The sequence below is a fragment of the Cibotium barometz genome, chromosome 31, assembly GCF_041138505.1.
Source record: "Cibotium barometz isolate CiBa-2024 chromosome 31, ASM4113850v1, whole genome shotgun sequence".
Lineage (NCBI taxonomy): Eukaryota > Viridiplantae > Streptophyta > Polypodiopsida > Cyatheales > Cibotiaceae > Cibotium > Cibotium barometz.
Genome location: NC_141076.1, coordinates 11,949,244 through 11,976,596, shown reverse-complemented (window position 1 = coordinate 11,976,596; position 27,353 = coordinate 11,949,244). Strand labels below are relative to the sequence as shown.

General features: G+C 35.1%; 2 protein-coding genes across 2 annotated transcripts in view; one reads left to right on the top strand and one right to left on the bottom strand.

The window, feature by feature from the left end:
• Positions 1-3,059, bottom strand: part of LOC147620521 (putative LRR receptor-like serine/threonine-protein kinase At1g67720) — a 45,193-nt gene extending 42,134 nt beyond the window's left edge. Inside the window, exons 1-2 of the mRNA XM_086824752.1 lie at positions 2,889-3,059; positions 2,013-2,604 (exon numbers count right to left, since the gene is read on the bottom strand). Of these exons, the coding sequence (XP_086680878.1) occupies positions 2,013-2,604; positions 2,889-2,970 (674 nt within the window). The 5' untranslated portion in view covers positions 2,971-3,059. The remainder of the gene's footprint in view (positions 1-2,012; positions 2,605-2,888) is intronic.
• Positions 3,060-13,945: 10,886 nt separating this feature from the next.
• Positions 13,946-27,353, top strand: part of LOC147620520 (putative LRR receptor-like serine/threonine-protein kinase At1g05700) — a 117,108-nt gene continuing 103,700 nt past the window's right edge. The window contains exons 1-2 of the mRNA XM_086825327.1: positions 13,946-14,105; positions 14,650-15,238. Coding sequence (XP_086681453.1) covers positions 14,027-14,105; positions 14,650-15,238 — 668 coding nt within the window. The 5' untranslated portion in view covers positions 13,946-14,026. The remainder of the gene's footprint in view (positions 14,106-14,649; positions 15,239-27,353) is intronic.

Sequence of the window (27,353 nt, the reverse complement as noted above, 5' to 3'; positions counted from 1 at the left end):
TAGGTTAGGGGAAGTTTGAGCACTGGAAAGTTGCCATTGTAAGTGAGAAGTGGAACTCGATGTGGACACATAGTATCAGTAAAATGGATAAAGGAAACTAGTGACAATAAAAAAATCTGGTTGCGCTAAAGATTTTGAAGATTCAAAGCATATTTTTGGGCCAAATCAAGTGGTATGCAAGGTTTTTGAGTTCCTTTGTAGCTATCACATTGCCACTAGATTTGCTCATAAAATAGGATTTGCTTTATGCATGGTAAAAAGTATGAGAGAAGGAAGCCATTTTTCCTTTAAAATATCGGAGTCTTTTTTTTTGGAAAGAGTGTGACTTTGAGATTTACTTTCATAAACTAGGTAAATTAGAAATAGGGAGAAAAATAGGAGCTCATATGAGTCTCAATGGTTTTTTTATGAGGTACTAGGAAAAGGGTTATGATATTTTACAAGGAATCTTTAGGGTTGAAAATTTTTAAAACCTCAAAAAATCACTAATTTTAATTGGATTTTATAGACTAAAAAATGGTGCATGTCATCGCATAACATAAAAATCATAAAAAGATTTGTCCAAGGTTTCTAAATAAAGATAGATTCACTAATCCTTATGTAATAATAGTCTCATTTCTAAGTGCCTTGTAAATGAGAGATTAAAAGACCAAACCTAAAAGAAACATTTAAGAAATATTCATTTCTAGTCTCAACATAAGGATTTATGAGAAAAGGGAAAGGATATAAGAGAAGAATCAAAGTAATTAACTCCTAATAACATTTTAGGTTTGGTTGCATTATGATAACAAAGGAAATATTGCAAATACCTTTCCTGCCAAATGTAGTAGTTGAAAACAATTGAAATGAGAGAAAAATACAGGACATACACTAAGCTAAAGTGACCAATAATGCAAGAGCAATTCAAAGAAAGGAGCTTCAAACCTACCAGGTTAAAATCTTAGTGCAAATATATGAATTTATCCACTAGGAGCCATGATGTACGTTTCTAAGATAATAACACAACCATACAAGATAGCTATACAAAAGAACAAAAAGCAATAATAGATGAAAAAATGAGATATCCCTTATAATTTCTCTAAAGATGTGATATTTTACTTCTTTAAAAGTTATAATAAATGAAATTATCCACTAGGAGCCATGATGTACTTTTCTAAGATACTAACACAACCATACAAGTGAAAAAAAAATAGAGAAAAAATCTTAAAACCTACCACTAGGAGCCATGATGTACTTTCTAAGATACTAACACAACCATACAAGATAGCTATACAAAAGAACAAAAAACAATAATAGATAAAAAAATGAGATATCTTTTATAATTTCTCTAAAGATCTGATATTTTATTCTTTAAAAGTTATTAAAATTAGAGTTGCACTGATTTTTTTCAACAATATATGTGTAGTAGAGTAATATATAAAAATAACATTATTTATAGCTTCTATTATGGAGAAGCATTAATTACATATGCTCATACTGGAAAATATCACCCTCCCCCATCTATCTAGTGTATCAAACAGAACAAGGAAATAATAAATAACAATTTGAGTAGTATATATATATATCAAAGAAGTTCCGCCCATATGGCAACAAATAGAGCATGCCAATGTCGCCTCACAATGACATTAGTCGACACATGCAATAGAGCCCTTATCCCAAAGGATATTTTATGAGGCTCTTCAAAAAGTTATGGGCTATTTAACAAGGAAGGACACTTTGTGGTTTAAAAATCACCCAAAATCACTAATTTTGAGTAGGTCATGAAGTTAAAATTCCTAAAAACACCACACATGTTCACGACACTTTTAAAAGCTTTGTCCAATTTTTCTATACTTTCATATACACAGAGAACATATATTCAGCAAACCATCTACCTTTACGTTACGATAATAGACCCTTATTTTCACCTTGATGGCCATGTACATGTATGTAATCATTAACTAATACAAAACATGATCAAAACCAACTAGAGATCAAAAACAGGCTAACAAAGGGAGAAAGATGCCACATACCTTATTGGGTCACTTGTTGTTGCACCGTAGTTTATGCGGTGCGAGAGGAGAAGTCCATATCCCAGTTGGAGGGCACCCTGCGTATTATCGCCCCTGGCGGTCACGTACATGGTGGAATTGAGAGATCTGAGCTCCAAGCTGGATATGAAAGGCGTGTCGCTGCTGTTTGGGTGCGGAGCCAAGCATACAAACGCATTCTGTTGCTGAGAAATGTACATGAACTCATGCATGGTGGGATCAGCCGTTGAATTAGAAGTGGTGGTCACGTTAACCCATACATCGTAATTGAGAAGCAGCACAAATGAAGGAGGATGGTTCAGCCCATCGTAATTTCCATAGAGGAAAGAGGCACGCACAATGTACGTGCTGCCATTCTCAACCGACAGAGAGTAGCAGAACTTGCTGTTCCTGGGATCTATTGGAAAGTACCGAAGGGTTCTGAGCGGCACGCTTGTTGAATTTTGCAGCCTACCTTCAATTTCACCACCGATGCCATGATCCACCAGATCAGGATTATTGGTGTCGGTAACCCATTGAATCCCGGTGCTAGGATCAGAATAGTTTGATCCCCCACAGTTGATGCTTTTAAATCCTGCAATTCAAACATCCGCATGGAAAACATTTTCAGATCTGGACCTCAAATGCTCATCTACAGCTAGCAACATGCATGTAACCAAACACTCAGTTCAGTGCTCGAAAATTAAAAAAAATTAGAAAATTTTGAAGATTAAAGGGATTTACTACTACAACCCCCTTGAAGTTTTGAAGGTATTCATTTCCTTCAAGGTATTTAAAGTTGGATTAGGTGTATAAAGTTGGATTTTTTGAAGGTGTCCATATATTCCCTTCACTTATATGTAGTAGGACTGTGCACACCTGGCTGCGCTGCAGAGCGAGCAGGCAAGAACATGAAGACTGCAAGACAGAACAATAGAGAGACGATGCGCCCCCTCATCATGAAACTCTTGCAAGCTGTATTTCAAGATTCTTGTGTTGGAGAATGCACAATATCCTGTTTGTCGAGATAAGAATCGCAACGCTCGTGACTCCCGGTCGTGAGATATCATCGTCTTCCTGTTACTTTCTACCGAGGAATCAGACAGAGACCGGACAAGAATACCTGTGCCGCGTGCGGGGTTGCCCGTGACCCGAGACTAACCGTGCGCCGTGACCTTTGAATAATTGCGCTGTGCAGAGATACCGTGGTCTAATTGTGCGTACCAGTCAGTGTTTGAAAAAAAACAATTTATCACAATATCAGTGTTTGAAAAAAAGAATCTTCCCAAAAAGTGGAATACCTTCATCTAAAGAATGTAAAAATATTTATAAGGAAAAATCTCCAAATCTCAAGGTTTTTGCAAAGTTTCAAAGTATTTCTCAAAATACCTTCAAATAATTGTGACCCTCTAATAATTGTTTGTACCCTCGAATGGTCAATTGAGTACCATCTTATCAAAAAACTGGCTCTTTATATTAAGAAGAAGGAAGGAGACAGGTTACAACGTGTTGACAAATCTACGGAGACCAAAGTCTATGCACATTACATACAGATCCGCAAGCCCTGAGCTTAGTTGAGAAGTTTCTCTAGGTCTTGCTTTGGATGCAGCTTGAGGTGTGGTGGAACCCACCTGTGCATGCATTCTTTTCAATTCCTTGACTATCTCCATATCTTTGGGCAAGCCATTTTCTGTATCAGACAGAGATTGCTCACCCCTATCTTGCTCATCTCCCAACGGGCCAGCCATCATTGCGTGGGACACGAGAACTTGATCATGGTCCATTTGATTAGTTTTGGCCAGAATTCTAGATCTATCCAATGGCGTGGAATGACTGGTCTCTTGGGAGTCAACCGAGTCATCCGGGTCAGATAAGCTGTCTAATAAGGCAAAGGAGTTGGCAAATGCCCTCTGGTTTCCCGCCCTATTCTGTCTAAAGGTCTTCTTCCTATTAGGCACTGTAAACTTTTCTCCCTTTTCTTTTGAGGTAGAGGGAACAAGGGGAGAAGGCACCGTCGTATTCTTATTCATACTTGTAGACTGAGCTTGGTTGATGGCTAGGGGAGGAATCGAGGCACTAGTGGCACTCAAATTGGGGTATTTTAAAGGACACTCTCTGATCACATGTCCTTGCTTTCCACAATGGAAGCATGCATTGGGTAGATGCTTGTAAAGAATGCTTGTAAAGATCACATGTCCTTGCTTTCCACAATGGAAGCATGCGTTGGGTAGATTCTTGTAAAGAATTCTTTGCTGGATGTTGTACTCACCGCAATTGATTTCACTCTCATCAATAAGGGGCCTATCTAGATCCACTTCCACAAGGACCTGAGGATGCCATGCCGAGTTGTAATCATTCTTGGGTCTCATCCCTAGCACTTTCCCTATAGGGGAGACAATTTTCTTTAGCCAAGGATACAGGTAGAAGGGCAGGTTAGGAAGCTCTACCCACACCGGGCAAGCTGAGGGTTTAGGACCTTGAGGGTTAAAGTTCTTGGTCCAGCTGAAAAAACAAAATGGGATGTTCTTGTACATCCATTGCCCTGAACCTAGGACCTTAAGGGCCATATTTGGGTCCTTGAATAGAAAGAGGTAGTATCCATTTGGGAGGGCTTGGATGATCTCTACTTCAATACCAATGGAAATCCAGTTATCTTTGACCCACCCCCTAAGGAAATCTACTGGAGGTCTTGGCCCAAACATTAACCCAACTAAACAACGGGCTGTGTAATCAGTTTCCAATGAATGATCCAGTTTAGGAGGAAGACAAACCACTGGAATAGTGAAAGAGAATTTACCTGATGTGTCCATTACCTTAGTTGGGGCTTGCTTGTTGTTTTGAGCCTCTTCTTCGACTTGTTTCTACAGTAACAACAGATTTAGCTCTTCGACTCGAGCTCTGGAATCTTCCAGCTGTTTCTTGGTGTCCATGAAGTCTTCTAAAACCTGCTCATACTTCAGCATGGTTTCTCTGTTGCCATCCATGGCCGGGGGCCAATGTAGGAATTGCTGAAATGCAGCTTGAGGGAGCTTGGCAGGCTGAGATGACTTGCTGCCAGAACAGGAACCCTGTTCTTTGAGAAGAGTAGGAGCTCCCCTCCACTCGGTGCCCATGCACCCGAGGGGGGGCTGTGGAAAGAATGGAAGAAATCACACAGAGGGCTTCAAGCCTCTGGGCAGGGAAGCAAATGAAGAGGGATGAGAGAGGAGGAGCTCAGGCGCAGCACAAAACCATCGCCAGCAGAAACCTGCGCTCAACGGCTCTCTGTTCAATTCGATACCAATTGAGTACCATCTTAATTTTTAAGATAATATTCCAAATTAAATTTTATGTAAACCACTTAATTTATACCACTCCTGATCAAGGTTGCTTTTTTTGACAGGGATGAGGACTCCAAGTTTTTCACCGTTTACATATACTTTTGTGTTAATTATTTTTGCATTTTTTTACGTCCAAAATACCTAGAAACGTGCATGATGTCAATCAAAAATCAAGCTTGTTCCTGATCAAGAAGGTTAAATGTTGAAGGTGTGCATTCATGGGGCAAAACTGGCTAAAATTCAAAACCTTTTCTCCACATTAACCTTTTTCAGTGGGGACAAGGCCCACTATTAAGATCTGGTCAAGGAAGGGAGATATGCTAGAAAAACAGACCCCTAGAGGGTGCACCACTGAAGCATTAATGGAGGCTTCTAATTTGCTGAACTATCATGTGTCTTGGGAACAATCCTCTTTTGTATTGGAGGAGGATAGATGGAATCTGTTCTGTGAATTGCTAAACAGAACTGAATAGAGATGTGGGGGTAGCGATAGGATGTTGAATTCTAGAGTCAATTTCAGAATATTAGATAATTTGGCAAAAATCTCATATTTTGGGAATCAATCACTCCATTTAATTTTGTATATATCTTAAACATGCCAACTCCAAATTTTTTGGAGATTGAAGATCTAGATTCTATTGTTCAAGATCTTTCCAATGATATGTCACATGATGGGATTTCAACGAAATTTTGGACAAGTTCACCATGATCCTATTTTTCAAAAGGGAATGGGATTTTTTCCAAATTATCTAATATGGTATATTTTTATTGATTTATAAATATATATTTACAGGTCCCAAAAAAAGAAAAATACAAATTTTTAGATACCTTAACTATTGGAATAAGGGAGAGAGAAAAAATAAAGTATATTACATGAGTGCATTTCACATGACTTCCTGACATGATTTCTTTCTCATGTTTTTGGTCTTGTCCTTTTTGCAAGGCATAGTAAATACTTGGTCGGATTTTTTTCGCCAAATGCCTTAGTGATCCAAGCCACTACTTAAAAGAAAATTTTTTCTCAACCCTTAAAAGTAAAGGCAATGCGTAGGCTTAATTGGGATTTAGACTGAAAATCATGAGAAATCGAACAAATGTCGAGATTTATAACTAAAATATGCAAATTTCAACCCTTAAAATTAAAGCAATCTCGAATTTTAACCAGGATTTCTAAATTTCAACTGGAAAAATTATGCTACAAATCGGGTTATGTGAGCATTGATCTCATCACTAACATGAAATTTCAAATTTGTTTTTTGTGAGTACTTGAATATATCATGTATAGTTGAATATGATTATGTGTTCTTTGACTTTGGTCTTTGAAACTAAATGCAAGTTATTTCATGTACGTAACAAGACACTCTTTTGTAATTTTTTTCTTAGTACTTGATTATACTTATGTGTTCTCTGTGTTTAATTTCCTTCTGAAGTGATGGCTATTGAAAATTATTGTAAGTTACTTTGTATGAATAACAAGACAGTCTTTTACAGATTTCAAATGGGTAGTTGCAACAGTTTATTTTCTTTCGTTATTGTAAGCTATTTTGTGTGAGTAACAAGACACCCTTTTGCAAATGGGTCGTTGCAACTTATTTTCTTTACATATTAAAATATAAAATTTTCTAGTACTATTCATATGTCTCTTTACTAGTCCTGTTTGTCGAGATAAGAATCGCCACGCTCATGACTCCCGGTCGTGAGATATCGTCGTCTACCTGTTACTTTCTACCAAGGAATCAGACAGAGACCGGACAAGAATACCTGTGCCGCGTGTGACTTGAGTCAAAAGAGTGCGCCGTGACCCTTGAATAATTGCGGTGTGCAGAGATACCGTGGTCCTCGTGACCCTCTAATAATAATTGTGCGTAGCATTGTTTGGAAAAAAAACAATTTACCAGTGTTTGAAAAAAGAATTTTCCCAATAAATGGAATACCTTTATCTAAAAAATGTGAAATTATTTATAAAGAAAAATCTTGAAATCTCAAGGTTTTTGCAAAGTTTCAAAATATCTTCAAATAATTGTGACCCTCTAATCATGACGTCCAGAGGGTTGTCAAACCTACTTTAAAATTCATATGATTTAGAGGTATAGATATAAATTTAAAGTTTAAAGTTTAAAATTAGAGTTATAAGGTTCAAGTAGATACTGAGTACTCTGAGAACGGGATAGTCATGCATCGTCCAAAGCAAAACTCCTTTCACCTCCGCCTCACACCTATTTATTAGTCTTAAAACGTCATGTACTTTGATACATCGCCATAGTCTCTCAAGCTCCTCAATCAAAGGCTCAAGGTTCACATCCATATTTTCCACCTTATACTTGCCTAGACCAAGGAGAGCAAGAATTATATGAGATTTCTTGATCACCACCCATGGAGGGAGGTTGTAATTCACTAATATAATAGGTAAAGTAGACCATGATGTGGACTTGAAGCTAAATGGGTTAACACCATCCATGTCCAAGAGAAGGCGTAAGTGACAGGGCTCATCTTTAAAGTCTATCCATTGATGCTCCACATGTTTTCATTCTGGTGAATCAGCTATTATGATCCTCATGATGCCATCCGTTGAGCATTGAGTAGCATGCCATGTCATGAGTTCTATAATCCCCTTACATTTTAACATGTGTTGGATGCAAGGAATGATAGGGAATTGTCTCAAAACCTTTTGAGGAAATTTATCTCCTTGCAAATCATCCCTATAGCAGCATTTCTCACATTGTAGAGATTATGTTGCATCTTTATTAACCCCTCTAAATAGCATGTAATCATTGGGACATGAAAAAGAGTTCCAAGGCCCCCTAGCCGGATATTCATGCAAACATAAAACTAGTTACACCACTTACACACCCAATATGAACTTGCCTTTTTCACAGATTCATCAATCTTTAAAACAATCATTTAATGAAACCATAGTGTTACTGATCATAATCCTCTAATTATGTAATTGAATCCTAATTTCCAATTCCTTCCTTCATCGGTGTACCTATGGCATCATTGGCAACCAGAACGCTCACCGCCTGTTCACTCAGGGGCCTTTTCAATAGTTCCTGGCTCATAGTACCCGACAATATAATCACATAAAAATATCCAGATGGAATCTCCGTTGAAGATTAGGAAGATCAACCAACAGATCCATATAAAAGGGCCATGGACTCATCCGTTGAGGACCAGCAAGGTCAATCAACCAGATCCATGCCCGAATTCAGAAAACAACTCTTACTCCTTGTTCCAATATCTTCCTCGGTGTACTCCTGGGTATCTTCGGCGACCCAGAGCCCGAGCACCGTATGGTCAGCACCCTCTAGGATCTTTCATAGGTCACCTAGCGCTTCACTCATAGGCCACTAATTCCTTGGTCCCTCATCCACTATACCGGAAGCTCACCATTTAATCAAACCGAGGCTGGTCAAGACCTCGGCCAACCATGCTATGCGAGACGTCCTCCGATTGTCTCCGTCTAGTAGTTGCAACTTTAACAGATAAGTCTCCACGACCTCATTCACAAGATGGTCAAAATGCTTCCCCAGCGTTCTTGACATAAAACAATCATTTAAAAATAGATTTCACAAACAAATACAGTTCTAACAATATTTCTATCTTTTCTCATTACTCCGCATCGTTTCACATTATCTTTTTTTCATCTTACCACAATTTTCTTTTCATCATCGATCCCTATCACATCACATCATTACTACATCAAATCACATCCAATTGCATCATCCACACATCAATCCACATCATCCATACATCATTACTACATCAAATCACATCCAATTGCATCATCCACACATCAATCCACATCATCCATACATCCATCCACATCAATCCACACGCCAATCCACATCATTCAAACATCCATGCACATCAATCCACATTATGCACACATCAATCCACCTCATCCATACATCCATCCACATCATCCACTCATCATACGCACAACCCTAACCCTAGCTTCTAAATGGAAAACATAATAGAGAGCTTTGATGGCTCTCCATCAAATCTCTTTATTAGGATTTCTACGTAGAAGCTAGGGTTAGGGTCAAGCTTCAATGGGAAGAAAAAAAGAAGAAAAGAAAAACTTAAAAGAGAACAAAGAGAAGGGAAATACTCATAAGAAAGCTTTAATGGAAAGCTTGTTTGCATAGGAAATAAAGGAAAACAGTAGAAATACCTTGCTTGAGCTTGAGGAGGATAGGGTAGGAGAGGTAGAAGTGATAGACAGGGAAACAACTTGCAAAAAAAAAACTCAGAGTACAAGTTTATTGTATTCAAAAGATAAAACTACATGGTGGCAAAAGAAGTGGCAAAAAGCGAGATTTTTTTATAGTATAGCAGCGTTTCTTTGCTACTATAGATGCTACTGAGTAGCATTTTTTCATTGCTAGACAGCGAAATAGCATTGGTGGGTAGTAATAATGCACTGCTAATGAGCAGCAATTTTTTGCTGCTAAACGTGCTACCTAGTAGCAAAAAAGCATTGCAGAGAGCAATGATAGATCACTGCTGCTGAGCATCTTGAAAACCCCTGATATTTTCCTTCCAAAAATGCTGCTAAAAAATACCACTATTCTCCCAATGTGTTGTAGTGACTTCAACAAGTTTTATTTTATTAACGCTTCTTAGCATTTGTTAATACCACCTTTAAGCACTTGCCATATGCCAGCTCGTTGGAAACCAGTTGAAACACATTTGCAGTGCTCCCAAGCTATTATGATGGTTATCAATCTAGTGATTTAAAACCATTTGTTATGCTCCAAACATATAAAGTAGTTGTCAGTGGATTGAAACAAATAGTCCAAAACCCTTTCAAGTGCCCCTTCTCTTATAAACTACTTGTGAACCAGTTGTTGCGAATTGTCATACTCTCAATGTCAACAAGTTGGAAGATAGTTTCCATTTGTCATGCTATCAATTTATAAATTGGTTGTCAACTAGTGGTGGTTATAAACCCATAAACTGGTTTCAAAGGGGTTGGAAAACAAGGGTAAAACCCATTAAAGTATCCCAATTTATAAACTAGGTTTAAACTAGTTTATAAGTTATAACAACTAATGTTCATATAAGAGGTTGTCAACTTAAAAACTGGTTTTAACCAATGGGTTGTGAACCCTTAGACACAATATTGAGGTAGCATAAATGTTTGTCTCTTTTTTTGCCAAAACTTTGTAGAGTCAATTACCATAAATTCATTTGTATGCTTTTTCAGAGTTACTTCAAGACCTTGACACAATAGATCCCTGAACCATTTCACGTCCAATAAAATGTCCTAAATCCAACCTTTAGAAAGTTTTGAATCATGCCACAATAATCAAGCGTTGCTCTACCCTCTTACTCAAAACTTGTCATAACTCCACAATCTTGTGTATTTCTCTTTGTATCTATGCGTTGAGTGCAAAAGTACCTTCCCTCAAACCACATGGTATTCAAATTAACCTTATACTACCATATAATGTCATTTTATTTGGGTTAGTTAAGAGACATAGAGACACAACTTACTTAAGGCTTGCATCCTTTTTTGTTTTCCCATTCCTCTTATGTCACTAGCTCTCCATGTTTTTCTATCTTTTCCATTCCTTTATTAAACCATTTAATGCTATAATCTTTCGGAAGTGATGCAAGGTTAGGTGGAAATGGCAAGCATCTTGAATGACCTCTAAATGCTCTCCTCTCCTAATTTCTAATCCTACCTCTTTATAACTTGCCACCCACCTCTTCATAACTTCAATATTAAGAATACAAAATGTATTCACCTTGTTTTCATTATTCTATCCATTCTCCTTGATCTTCCTTTGTATTGTGGTACATGCAACACCATCCATGCATATCATCCTCATTGCTCCATAATCGTGGCATTGTGAGAGCCACTCAAGAAACATACTTTGAAATATGAATGTATGCTTCTTGCACTAACCACCCCTCTGCCATGCTTCCTTCTGAACTTTCTCTTTGCCTAGCAAAATCCTGCAAGAAAAAACATCTATCAAGCATACAAAACACAACACATGGACACTTTATTTTGCATTAGCCACCGCTCTGCCATGCTTCCTTCTGAAATTACTCTTTTCCTAGCAAAATCCTTCAAGGAAAAGCATCTATCAAGCATACACAACACTACACATGGACACTTTATCTACTAAGTGTACCAAGAGATACAGTTCACTACTGAGTATAGATCTTGGAAAGTTCTTCTCAATCATACACACAAAAGGTGACACACTGTTTATAATCAAAGACATACGGTGCTATAAAACACGGATCTAGGAAAAAAGCGACCTAGATTGCCATATTTGTAAGTTGCTATACATGTGGTTTCTTCTGTGTTACTAAATATGCGTCATGTTTTTTTATGTGCTACATGTTCATAATTATAGGAAATGATAGTTGGCCGTACCCCAAGAGAATGAGAGAAAAATTATTATAGAAATCATACCTAAGCGAGAACTTGGGAGTTGCTTGAATAAGAGGTAATAGTGTGACTAACGATGACATCTAGAGTGCCTAGTGCAGCTATGTGCACAGTGAGTAGTTGATCTCACATGTACTTAATTTCTTTAAAAAATTTATATGAGCGTGTTTTAGCACTAATTGTGTATACTTTTTCGTTATGTAATGTAGGAGGAACAAAAATGCCAAGGATGAAGATTAAAGTAGAGGTGGGGAGTTCTAGGATACAGATAACAATGAAGAAGAAGGATGATTAAATTTAAAGATAATCTTCAGAATCTTATGAACATTATCTTAGTTTGCTTATGTATTTTGAAATAATATTTTGACCTTTTACATCTTTATGAACATTTGTTTTTAACTTGATGTGGATCACTCTTGATATACATTTGTATTTTTGAATGAAGCTTTTTTATAATATGTTGTAAACATGTATTTTTTCATGTAATTGTGTATTTTTCATGTTTTAGTTTTTTTCTTAATTCGAGGGCAGGAAAACGGGGGAGACAGAAGTAGATATGATCTGCTTCTCTCTCTTTAATTCTATCCCCTCTCCCCCACCCCATTTTTTTAATAAAAACTATAGCACGGCTATACACGATGTGGCTACATGCACAAACATAGCCTCGTGCCCATAGCCAGGTGCATAGCTACATGCATAGGCATGCAAAGATATTTTAAAAGTGAGTAACAAGGTAAGTACATAAGAGTTACAATGTAAGTACATCTAGGAGTTACAATGTAAGTACATATAGTCTTGATTCACAAGTGCAAGTTCATATATGAGTTATGAGGGTAAGTACATATACAAGTTACAAGTTCAAAAGATTTATTTCCATTTTTTGGTACATATGAACTTAGAAAATAGAGTTTTCCTCATGATGACATATATCAAATATCCTCAAGGTTATATGTATGTTGAATGTTTTGCATGCAGCATCCTTTGGAGAAATCTTTACTACCAATGAGGAGGATTTGAAAATATTGTCATTCCATAGCTTGTCTCTGACACTTTGAAAAGTAAGAGGCATGCATAAATCTAAATCAAATGCCTTTTGCAATTTTGTGTTTAATTCCTTTAATGTTAAGTCCAAAGACATTATGAATACATTTTTTTAACACAAGCAAGCGACTAGAAAAATGGCAACAAGTTTCATGAATAACTTTCATAATCTCAAAGATGTATGTGATGAAGACAATATGGAGCTCTAACAAAATTTAAACCTATCACATGAGGTAGAGAAAAATCTTCAACATGTTATCGATCATAAAAAAAACAGTTTCAAACCTTCCACTAGAAGATAACATAGAAAGCAATCTATTATTAATTTTTTCAACTAGTAAGAGAGGGATAAACAATACGGTTAAATATGTACCTTTGCATGCAAACATTGGTAGAATTCAACATTTGCCTTAATATCCTTCCTTCCATCAAAATCAAGGTAGAAAAAAGGTACTCTTTTTTAAAAAGACCATGAGCGTCGAAATTTCAAATGATGATTCACAAACAAAACAATTGAAAGTGATAAGGATAGACACTACCCTTGATATTCCCAAATTCAAAAAATTGGGAGCCCTTGGATCACTAATACACTTGACCAAAAGTGCTTTTGAGTAAGCCAAACCCACCAATTCTACACTATGCCCTACAAACCTCGGGACTATTTGACACCCCTTTTTTCAAAGGGGATCAATGGCAGACATTGTCGCTCAAAAATCGAGGATCGGGTAGGCCGTCGGATTTTTGTGATCCATGTGTAATCCCTGTGAAATCCAAGTGTGAACCCTGTGTGATCCCATCTTGGCATCTGGCTCCCTTTACAGATCCCAAGATGGGATCACACAGGGTTCACACTTGGATTTCACAGGGATTACACATGGATCACAAAAATCCGACGGCCTACCCGATCCTCGATTTTTGAGCGACAATGTCTGCCATTGATCCCCTTTGAAAAAAGGGGTGTCAAATAGTCCCGAGGCCCTACAAAGGGCAATTTTCGTTAGTATGGTACGCATTGTAGGGCCACAATAATGTATCTAGGGTCATTGGACGGCCACAATAATGTATCTAGGGCCACGGGCATCTTGATAATCGAGGAGCACAGCCATCTTGACTCGAGGTGGTGTCGGCTTGCGTCGTAGAAAATGACGGGTAGAAGATTTATCACCATTCAGTCTTGCGTACATGTTGAAAGACAACAATCTAGAAATGCAGGCTTGCAAGTGTTCGACATGATCGAGAACTAGAACATGGGGCGCATCATCTATGTAGTGATCTATATTCTTGCAGTTTTCATATTCCTGCCTGCTCGCTCTGCAGGGCAACCAGGTGTGCGTTAGCTCCCTCACTGTATAGTAGATATTATATATAAGGTGGTTTGACCAGGATAGGGCTTTTAATACTTCCTATAAATTAGGACTTCGTGCCAACTGCTGAGAGATCTTTTAATACTTCCTATAAATTAGGACTTCGTGCCAACTGCTGAGAGATGGCATCCTCAGAGCTGCCCATGTCAAAGAGGATAATGAATTGTTGTCCCCTTACAGTGCTTTCTGACCTAGAATTTAGTCGTCGCTGCTGCAACGTTGTGTTGCATAGCAAATGTGTCAAAATCTGTTTAGAATTGGCCGGTGAGACAGATTCTGCGAGAGGGCGAGCAAGAGAGAAAGGTTTGCAGGAGACAGATTCTGCGTGCCAATTGTGAGCATAGCGTTTGGAGCTAATTAGTTGGTTCTTTAATTTTTCAAAAATTATATCGGCTCCCCATTTATTAGAATTGCAAGATGGACCTGTGGAAAGCCTAGGGAATATAAGATTTGCTAAAACGAAATAGATTCTAATCATTATCATGCGTATATTGTTTGAATTCCAGGATTTCAAAGCATCAACTGTGGGGGCGACGACTACAATGATTCTAGCACCGGGATTGAATGGGTTGGCGACAATGATATGGAGTTGGTTGATCATGGCAAAGTTGCTGAAATTGAATCTAGTCTGCAAAACAAAATAACGAGTGTGCCGCTCAAAACCCTTCGGTTCTTTCCAAAGGACCCTCGGAACAACAAGTTCTGCTACTCTGTATCGGATGTTATTCCTGCCACTACGTACATAGTGCGTGCCTCTTTCCTCTATGGAAATTACGATGGGCTGAACCATCCTCCTTCATTTGTGCTGCTTCTCAATTACGATGTCTGGGTTTCCAACGTGACTGTTTCTACCGGGGATGTGACGAAGCCTACCGTCCATGAGCTCATTTACTATAATGAAAAAGAAACCGTGAGCGTATGCTTGGCTCTCCTGCAACCCCAGAGCACCGACACGCCTTTCATTTCTACCCTGGAGCTCAGAGCTCTTAATTCAACCATGTACTATGATTCGTTATCTTCTGGCCTCGGGTTGTATTATGGCCTTAAACTCAAGCACCGCATAAATTACGGTGCAAGAACAAGTGACGCAATAAGGTATGTGTTATCATTCTCTTTGTCAAATTAGTCGTTAAAGTCTTTTTTGGTGTTTTGTTTTACCAATTGATTTCAAACCCTGTGCGATGAGTGAGTGGTGCAATGCTTGTATTGCATCCCCAAAGGGATCTTTAGAGGAAAAAAAAAAGGAAAAAAATGATTTCGATGAGATCAAAAAGGGCTTCCTGAGGGGGGGAAAAAGGGAAAAAATGATTTCGATGAGATCAAAACTTGTGTGTTATGTAACACACTTCTAAATCTATAGCAGAGGGCCTATAAACTTCTGTGTTTAAAGTTATATTTTTAATGATAGTTTCAAATTTGTCAAAATTAAAATCGCTTCAAGTGATATGATTCTTCAAGGTTATATTGAATTTTGGGAAATTGAGATGTATGATTCTTTGAAGATTAAGCTTGGTTTCTTTAAGCTATTCCAATAAGCAATGTAGCTTTGGTCTAAAAAGTAGACACGTTCTTTGAATTTATAGTGGGATGGGGATTAAACGAGATTAAAAGGAAAACACAAGGTTAATATTCAAACTCTTAATTGTGGGGTTGGTCGAGAGCTAGAGAGTAGGTGGTCCTATAAGCCTCTAAATCAAATAATAACCAAGAGTATGTTCATGTTTTCAAGTGCCTTAAAGCGATTAAAAGACCTTCATATGTAGCAAACTTAGCACTATTGTTTGAGGTCACAGTAGCAAATATAGGGTATAGCGATTTCACAAACTACATTGTGAAGTGTGAAATAATTCTATCTATCTCTTATTCTGTTTCTTTCTCTAACCATCAACCCATCTTCTCACAACCAATCTAGTCATCAAACAACCTTCGCATCTATGTCTCGAGTATCTTGTTGGTTTGATAAACATTTTTCTCCCTCCTATACTCTATAATGGTAACTTCATGCACATTAGCACTAGCAGCAAGTTCTCCACTATGAATGAAATATTTATCGATTTTGCACTATGTTTGTTCAACCTTCAGCACAATATTCAACACAAGTGATATGATGCCAATGTTGACTCTACATGCATATGAAGATTAGAAAATAAAATGACCCATGCATACATGCAAGAAGGTAATAATTTAGTATGCATGTAAATTACAATTGTAGCTATAGATGAAGGTTAGAATGCATGTATAAATATGGGTTAGTCGCACTATGGTATATCAATGTAGTTAGTAGGGATGTATGTTAATATTTGTGAGTATACATACATTCATGTAAATAAAAAGTTTATAGTATGCAACTGTGTAGGCTAGCTTATGGGATACTTAGTACGTAGATTGATATGTTATTATATACATTAATATGCAAAAAATAACACATTAATAGTATGCATTTTTTAGCAGGTGATATTACATGTAGTTAAGTATCCATTTTAGTATATCTTTATAGATAAGTACAAATTTATCTCACTATGCACTTAGGTTAGTAAGCATTTTAGATTTCATCCTCTCTCTCTCTCTCTCTCTCTCTCTCTCTCACACACACACACACACTCTTCATTTATTTAGTAAAATGGTGGCGATCTCATCACTATTCAACATCAAACTTGAGAGTTGTAGGTTTTTGAAAAAGGAGTGAGTAGGAGCTAAGGAATATACATATAACATACTAGGAAACATTCTAAATTTTTGCTAAAATAATGTAGTGTGGTTTCCCAAGGAGTAGTGAAGATTGTGCTGGTATAATCAAGCATGGGTCTACAATGATCAACATAGAAACGTGTCTAGAAACCTTGAATGTATAGTCTTAAAATACATAAAATAAAAAGTATATATAAATAAGTAATAAGATCACAAGTATAAATTTTTAAAATTTTAAAATTAAAGGTTTGAACTTTTATTTTGTTTATCAAAATTCTCTTACTTTGTGTTGAGTTAAATTCCTATTTTTTTCCAATAAAAATTTAAAAATGCATCGAATAGGCTATTTGAGAAGTGTATTTTTTCCTATTTATAAAAAATAGTAGCCTTTTCCCACTATGAAGTAATGGGTGGTGAGTATGATGATAGAGCATATATTAGTTTCCTTAGCAAATGGGCTAATAACACTGTTGCGAGCAAAATAAGTAATTGACGAGGGTTACCTAAAAAGATTCTCTCCCAAAATGTGTGAAATCTCAAAAATGGCTTAAAAACATACTTTTTTGAAAACACATCTAGAATTACTTGTATAAATTTAAAAATTACATGAATTTTACTATTTTTTTCAAGATTGAGAACATGTGTGACCTTCGTAGATTTATAAACTGTTGTTGTTTATGACACAAAAATAAACTTGACTTACAAAATGACATACGAGTCTACATAACTTAAAGAAATATCAGTCTTTTCCAAATAAAAATTTATTTTATAAATTTCATGAATGTAAGACACTTCTTTTAATGGACTTTCTTGGGACAAATTCTACCACTATGCATAAATATGCACATTATTTGACAAGTGCTCAAAAAATATTACAATACATAACCACATAAGCTCCATAATTTATGAAAAATTCTATAAACATCCTTGAGTCTATCTCTAGACCCAAATAGCAAAGATCTTAGTATATACTTATCTTGACAGTTTGCATGACATAATTATTTGCTCTATTATTTATAAGCAGACAGTTGGCGTGATATACAACCAATGCTAAGAGTTTAAAAAGGTCAACTTATAGGTGTGCAAAGGTAGACTTCCATTTATATATATATGTAGACTTCCATTTATATGTGCAAAGGTAGACTTCCATTTATATATATATGTAGAAGATGGTAACTATGGAGGCTAAGTAAATCTAAGCATGTTAAAAGAGTAGAAAATTGAAATATTTTTTCGGTGGGACAATTTTAGAGGCAAACATCATATAGCCTATGGGTGTAGATTTCAACCCACATAGGCATTTGTTTTGCTTAAGGAAATTCTTTTTATGCAATATGGATAAGGGTGGTGGGAAGAAATTGTAGCCTATATCATGGTACATATGTGGCACTGGTGGCAAAAATTCATAGTATATGTATATGTCGATGTTTGATCTAGATAGCCATTATCATGAATGTAGGTGATTGTATATCTAAGATTAGTGTAGGAATGAGCTCTAGTAATAATTATTTAGAGTACATGTGAACGATGTTGAGAGATGGTATATATAAGGGTAGTGTAGAATAAACTTTGGTTATAGTTATTTGGAGGACATGCGAAGGATGTTGAGATATGCAATCTTCGCTCACGACATTGTCTTTGTGTACAAAGAAAAAAGAGAGGAGCTTAGGACTTTTGGAATGGTGGTAGAGAAGAGCTTGGAGGTTTCACGAGATGACGGTAGGTTCAAGGTCCCCTATGTTAGAGAGCATACTACTGCACATAGGCATGCCAGAGTCCAAGCTCTCATGCACCCCCCTCCTCGACATAGATGGTCCCACCATGTGTATTTGCTTATAGTTCTTTAGCTTTAAAATTGAATTGTAGAACAAAAATTAGGATTGACGAATCAATTGACTCGTGGTTTTCCAAATCAATGGAGCCTTGCACATCTAGATTAAAATCAATGGATTATAGGTCATCATGGATTATCTCATCTAGCTCTTCTACTATCATGAATTTTTGGCATCTCCTATGTAGTGATATTATTTATGATAAAAATGTTACATAGTTACATAGACAAGCATTGTTTTAAATGACTTCCTCTCAAATTTGTAGTCAAAGGTTATGACCATATGTGTTTTTCAGGTCCTTAGCCCTAAACCTATGTTCTACTTATATCACCTTAGCTTAGGCATATGTCCTTTAATTCTAGTATTTATCGAATTTTTTAAATTTTTTTGACATTTTATTGGCTACTATCTACTATTTGGAATGAGCTTTTACAGATTTATTGCTGATAAAAATTATAACAATTCACATAAATAATGTAAAAAATATTTCAAAGTTTAGAAAAATAGCCCTCTAAAAGTTGATGTTTTATATCAAAGTTGGTGCAAAACATAAACTTTTCCACACAACTCGATATTTTGCATCAAAGTTGATGCAAAACATTAACTCTACCACAAAACTTGATGTTTTGCATCACGTTTCAGATGCTCCGGAGAAGAAAGTAGGAGGATTAGAGGTCGATTTTTACAAATGGCTTGATGCAGCAAATTGCTTTGTGACATCTATACATCGCATCAAAACATAGTCATGTTGGTACTCAAAATAGGCCGTTTGTGAAAATCAACCTCCGATCCTCCACCTTTCTTAGGAGCATCCGAAACTTGATGCAAAACATCAAGTATTGTGGTAGAGTTGATGTTTTGCATCAACTTTGATACAAAACATCGAGTTGTGTAGAAAAGTTGATGTTTTGCATCAACTTGATGCAAAACATCAACTTTTAGCCTAAAAGTTGATGTTTTGCATCAAGTTGATACAAAACATCAACTTTTCCTTAAAACTCAATGTTTTGTATCAAAGTTGATACAAAACATCAAGTTTTATGAAAGAGTTGATGTTTTACATCGAGTTGATGCAAAATATCAACTTTGAAGTTTTATGAAAGAGTTGATGTTTTACATCGAGTTGATGCAAAATATCAACTTTTTCACAAAACTTGATGTCTTGCATCAAAGTTGATGCAAGATATCAAGTTTTGTGGGAAGTTAATGTTTTTCATAACGTTGATACAAAACATCAAGTATTGTAAAAAAGTTGATCTTTTGCATAGAAAGTTGATGTTTGGCATATAAAGATAATATTTTACATCATCTTGATGCAAAATATCAAATTTTCATAAAAGTTGATGTTTTGTATTAAGTTAATGAAAAACATCAACTCTTAGCTGAGAAGTTGTTACTCAGCATTAAGTTGGCCTCAAATGTTGTAGCGAAAACATCCTTACTATGTGTAGTAACTAGTAAGATATTAATCTAAGTCCCTGCCTGATATTTTACAAAAAAGTATTTTAGAAAGTATAAACTTTTATTTCTTAAAGTGAGCCTTTTCATGCTTTCTAAACTCATTTAATAACTAAAATTACCATTTAACCCCTTTTTGTCACGTCAAGGACACATCTTCTTTAAAAATGAGTGTGTAATTATTTTTAAAAATTAGACAACTTTTAAATAGCTTATTCATGATATTTTAAAATCCATCTATACGTAATGAACTCTTTTTAAAAAAGTATATATTATCAATAAAGAAATTGTGATACTCATTAAGAGCTTCAAAATGGATTTTAATAATACTCTCATATCAAGAGCCAAAATAGAGTTTTATAATTAAGATAATAATTGGATCAAGATAATGCTTTTGTAATATAATCATATAAATAATTTATAGTTGCACTCTGTAGCACATCCTCAATCATGCTAACATGCCAGATGACCCAAGGAGTCTAAGCTTCAAGTGAACACATAGAATTAAAAAAATGTATTTGTGGATAGTGAAGAAGAGGATGCCTCGTCTACCTTCTAAGGGAAAGGGACATCAACTAGTGATGGTGTAGCAATGATTATGAGAAACCATAACTATGCCAAAAGCTATATGTTTAGAAAATATCTTTTTTTAATAATTGTATCATTTTCTTAATGGATTGAAGATGGAAATAATAAACATTGTCTCTATTTTGGCATGTTTTTTGAAAACTTATTGTTAGATTTTTAACTATAATCTTAAAAAGTAAGCAAAACGAATTCTTTTTTTTTTTCATGTCAATTTTTGTAAGAAATGTATAAAGTTTCCAAAACATTATTGTTTTTGGGTAGTGTTGTACGCATGCGTATACCACATTTTAAAAAGACGTAAAAAAATAAACTTTTTTTATGGAATCTTTGAAAGATACCCAATGTTTCTCGCTTTTGGAAAATATTACCTATTTTGTCCACAAGAGTGTGTAATAGGAACAAAAGTCCCATTTTTTAAATTGTTGTTCAAAATTAGGGGGTTTACCATTCTTCTCTTAGACCATGGTGAACCTGGAGCTCAGAGCTCTTAATTCAACCATGTACCGTGATTCGTTATCTTCTGGCCTCGATTTGAGATATGGCCTTAAACTCAAGCACCACATAAATTACGGTGCAAGAACAAGTGACGCAATAAGGTATGTGTTATCATTCTCTTTGTCAAATTAGTCGTTAAAGTCTTTTTTGGTGTTCTGTTTTACCAATTGATTTCAAACCCTGTGTGATGAGTGAGTGGTGCAATGCTTGTATTGCATCCCCCAAAGGGATCTTTCGAGAAAAAAAAAAGGAAAAAAATGATTTCGATGAGATCAAAAAGGGCTTCCTGAGGGGGGAAAAAAAGGAAAAAAATGATTTCGATGAGATCAAAACTTGTGTTATGTAACACACTTCTAAATCTATAGCAGAGGGCCTATAAACTTCTGTGTTTAAAGTTATATTTTTAATGATAGTTTCGAATTTGTCAAAATTAAAATCGCTTCAAGTGATATGATTCTTCAAGGTTATATTGAATTTTGGGAAATTGAGATGTATGATTCTTTGAAGATTAAGCTTGGTTTCTTTAAGCTATTCCAATAAGCAATGTAGCTTTGGTCTAAAAAGTAGACACGTTCTTTGAATTTATAGTGGGATTGGGATTAAACGAGATTAAAAGAAAAACACAAGGTTAATATTCAAACTCTTAATTGGGGGGTTGGTCGAGAGCTAGAGAGTAGGTGGTCCTATAAGCCTCTAAATCAAATAATAACCAAGAGTATGTTCGTGTTTTCAAGTGCCTTAAAGCGATTAAAAGACCTTCATGTGTAGCAAACTTAGCACTATTGTTTGAGGTCAGAGTAGCAAATATAGGGTATAGCGATTTCACAAACTACATTGTAAAGTGTGAAATAATTCTATCTATCTCTTATTTTGTTTCTTTCTCTCACCATCAACCCATCTTCTCACAACCAATCTAGTCATCAAACAACCTTCGCATCTATGTCTCAAGTATCTTGTTGGTTTGATAAACATTTTTCTCTCTCCTATACTCTATAATGGTAACTTCATGCACATGAGCACAAATAGCAAGTTCTCCACTATGAATGAAATATTTATCAGTTTTGCACCATGTTTTGTTCAACCTTCAGAACAATATTCAACACAAGTGATATGACGCCAATGTTGACTCTACATGCATATGAAGGCATGCAAGAAGGTAATAATTTAGTATGCATGTAAATTACAACTGTAGCTATACATGAAGCTTAGAATGCATGTATAGAGACTAGTATGTATGTATAGAGACTAGTATGCATGTATAAATATGGGTTAGAACTGTAGCTATACATGAAGCTTAGAATGCATGTATAGAGACTAGTATGCATGTATAGAGACTAGTATGCATGTATAAATATGGGTTAGTCGCACTATGGTAAATCAATGTAGTTAGTAGGGATGTATGTTAATATTTGTGAGTATACATACATTCATGTAAATAAAAAGTTTATAGTATGCAACTATGTAGGCTAGCTTATGGGACACTTAGTACGTAGATTGATATGTTATTATATACATTAATATGCAAAAAATAACATTAATAGTATGCATTTTTTAGCAGGTGATATTACATGTAGTTAAGTATCCATTTTAGTATATCTTTATAGATAATTACAAGTTTATCTCACTATGCACTTAGGTTAGTAAGCATTTTAGATTGCATCCTCTCTCTCTCTCTCTCTCTCTCTCTCTCTCTCTCTCTCTCTCTCTCACACACACACACACACACACACACACACACACTTGAGAGTTGTAGGTTTTTGAAAAAGGAGTGAGTAGGAGCCAAGGAATATACATATAACATACTAGGAAACATTCTAAATTTTTGCTAAAATAATGTAGTGTGGTTTCCCAAGGAGTAGTGAAGATTGTGCTGGTATACAATGATCAACATAGAAAAGTGTTTAGAAACCTTGAATGTATAGTCTTAAAATACATAAAATAAAAGTATACAAAAATAAGTACTAAGATCACAAGTATAAATTTTTAAAATTTAAAATTAAAGGTTTGAACTTTTATTTTGTTAATCAAAATTCTCTTACTTTGTGTTGAGTTAAATTCCTATTTTTTTCCAAAAAAAATAAAATGCATAGAATAGGCTATTTGAGAAGTGTATTTTTTTCTATTTATAAAAATAGTAGCCTTTTCCCACTGTGAAGTAATGGGTGGTGAGTATGATAGAGCATATATAACTTTCCTTAGCAGATGGGCTAATAACATTGTTGTGAGCAAAATAGGTAATTGATGAGGGTTACCTAAAAAGATTCCCTCCCAAAATGTGTGAAATCTTAAAAATGGCTTAAAAACATACTTTTTTGAAAACACATCTAGAATTACTTGTATAAATTTAAAAATTACATGAATTTTGCTATTTTTTTCAAGATTGAGAACACGTGTGACCTTAGTAGATTTATAAACTGTTGTTGTTTATGACACAAAAATAAACTTGACTTACAAAATGACATACGAGTCTACATAACTTAAAGAAATATGAGTCTTTTCCAAATAAAAATTTATTTTATAAATCTCATGAATGTAAGACACTTTTTTTAATAACCTTCCTTGGGACAAATTCTACCACATAAATATGCACATTATTTGACAAAGTGCTCAAAAAATATTAGAATACATAACCACATAAGCTCCATAATTTATGAAAAATTCTATAAACATCCTTGAGTCTATCTCTAGACCCAAATAGCAAAGATTTTAGTATATACTTATCTTGACAGTTTGCATGACATAATTATTTGCTCTATTATTTATAAGTAGACAGTGGGCGTGATATACAACCAATGCTAAGAGTTTAAAGAGGTCAACTTATAGGTGTGCAAAGGTAGACTTCCATTTATATATATATGTAGAAGATGGTAACTATGGAGGCTTTGAGTAAATCTAAGCATGTTAAAAGAGTAGAAAATTGAAATATTTTTTCGGTGGGACAATTTTAGAGGCAAACATCATATAGCCTATGGGTGTAGATTTCAACCCACATAGGCATTTGTTTTGCTGAAGGAAATTCTTTTTATGCAATATGGATAAGGGTGGTGGGAAGAAATTGTAGCCTATATCATGTACATATGTGGTGGTGGTAAAAAATCATAGTATGTATATGTTGATGTTGATGTTTGATCTAGATAGCCATTATCATGAATGTAGGTGATGGTATATCTAAGATTAGTGTAGGAATGAGCTCTAGTTATAATTATTTAGAGTACATGTGAACGATGTGGAGAGATGGTATGTATAAGGGTAGTGTAGAATAAACTTTGGTTATAATTATTTGGAGGACATGCGAAGGATGTTGAGATATGCAATCTTCTCTCACGACATTGTCTTTGTGTACAAAGAAAAAAGAGAGGAGCTTAGGACTTTTGGAATGGTGGTAGAGAAGAGCTTGGAGCTTTCACCAGATGACAATAGGTTCAAGGTCCCCTATGTTGGAGAGCATACTACTGCACATAGGCATGCCACAGTCCAAGCTCTCATGCACCCCCCTCCTCGACATAGATGGTCCCACCATGTGTATTTGCTTATAGTTTTTTAGCTTTAAAATTGAATTGTAGAACAAAAATTAGGATTGACGAATCAATTGATTCGTGGTTTTCCAAATCAATGGAGCCTTGCACATCTAGATTAAAATCAATGGATTATAGGTTATCATGGATTATCTCATCTAGCTCTTCTACTATCATGAATTTTGGCATCTACTATGTAGTGATATTATTTATGATAAAAATGTTACATAGTTGCATAGACAAGCATTGTTTTAAATGACCTCCTCTCAAATTTGTAGTCAAAGGTTGCGACCATATGTGTTTTTCAGGTCCTTAGTCCTAAACCTATGTTCTACCTATATTACCTTAGCCTAGGCATATGTCTTCTTTAATTCTATGATTTATAAGATTTTTTTAAATTTTTTTACATTTTATTGGCTACTATCTACTATTTGGAATGAGCTTTTACAGATTTATTGCTGATAAAAAATATAACAATTCACATAAATAATGTAAAAAATATTTCAAAGTTTAGAAAAATATCCCTCTAAAAGTCGATGTTTTATATCAAAGTTGGTGCAAAACATAAACTTTTCCACACAACTTGATATTTTGCATCAGAGTTGATGCAAAACATTAACTCTACCATAAAACTTGATGTTTTGCATCACGTTTCAGATACTCCGGAGAAGAAAGTTAGAGGATTAGAGGTCGATTTTTACAAACAGCTTGATGTAGTAAATTGCTTTGTGACGTCTATACATCACATCAAAACAGTCATATTGGTACTCAAAAAACAGGCCGTTTGTGAAAATCAACCTCCGATCCTCCAACTTTCTTAGGAGCATCCGAAACTTGATGCAAAACATCAAGTATTGTGGTAGAGTTGATGTTTTGCATCAACTTTGATGCAAAACATCAAGTTGTGTAGAAAAGTTGATGTTTTGCATCAACTTGATGCAAAACATCAACTTTTAGCCTAAAAGTTGATGTTTTGCATCGAGTTGATGCAAAACATCAACTTTTCCATAAAACTCGATGTTTTGCATCAAAGTTGATACAAGACATCAAGTTTTATGAAAGAGTTGATGTTTTACAATGTAAAATATCAACTTTTTTGCAAAACTTGATGTTTTGCATCAAAGTTAATGCAAGACATCAAGTTTTGTGGGAAGTTAATGTTTTTCATAACGTTGATACAAAACATCAAGTATTGTAAAAAAGTTGATCTTTTGCATAGAAAGTTGATGTTTGGCATATAAAGATGATATTTTACATCATCTTGATGCAAAATATCAAATTTTCATAAAAGTTGATGTTTTGAAAAACATCAACTCTTAGCTGAGAAGTTCTTACTCAGCATTAAGTTGGCCACAAATGTTGTAGCGAAAACATCCTTACCATGTGTAGTAACTAGTAGGATTTGAATCTAAGTCCCTGCCTGATATTTTACAAAAAAGTATTTTAGAAAGTACAAACTTTTATTTCTTAAAGTGAGTCTTTTCATGCTTTCTAAACTCATTTAATAAAATTACCATTTAACCCCTTTTTGTTACGTCAAGGATACATCTTCTTTAAAAATGAGTGTGTAATCATTTTTCAAAATTAGACAACTTTTAAATAGCTTATTCATGATATTTTAAAATCCATCTGTACGTAACAAACTCTTCTTAAAAAAGTATATATTATCAATCAAGAAATTGTGATACTCAAGAGCTTCAAAATGGATTTTAATAATACTCTCATAAAGAGCCAAAATAGAGTTTTATAATTAAGATAATAACTATATCAAGATAATGCTTTTGTAATATAATCATATAAATAATTTTTTATAGTTGCACTCTGTAGCACATCCTCAATCATGCTAACATACCAGATGACCCCCAAGGAGTCTAAGCTTCAAGTATATACACATAGAATAAAAAAAATGTATTTGTGGTGGATAGTGAAGAAGAGGATGCCTCGTCTACCTTCTTAGTGATGGTGTAGCAATGATTATCAGAAACCATAACTATGCCATAAGCTATATGTTTAGAAAATATCTTTTTTTACTAGTTGTATCATTTTCTTAATGGATTGAAGATGGAAATAATAAACATTATCTCTATTTTGGCATGTTTTTTGAAAACTTATTGTTAGATTTTAATTATAATCTTAAAAAGTAAGCAAAACGAAGTCTTTTTTTTCATGTCAATTTTTGTAAGAAATGTATAAAGTTTCCAAAACATTATTGTTTTTTGGTATTGTTGTACGCATGCGTAGATCACATTTTAAAAAGAGATAAAAAATAAACTTTTTTATGGAATCTTTGAAAGATGCCAAATGTTTCTCGCTTTTGGAAAATATTACCTATTTTGTCCACAACAGTGTGTAATAGGAACAAAAGTCCCATTTTTCAAATTGTTGTTCAAAATTAGGGGGTTTACGATCCTTCTCTTAGACCATGGTGAATCTATGGCGTTCATCACAACATTTGATAAATTTTGTTATGTCTCCAAAGAGGGTAGGCTACCATAGTTTAGCTTATACAACCTTGTAGACTCTCGTGTCCTTGGAAAAGTGTCCTCCATGCTTAAGAATGATAACAAAGTCATCCTCATGAACACATTATCTCATGATACCGTCTTGACCCTTGATAGATGGGGTGTCTTCTTG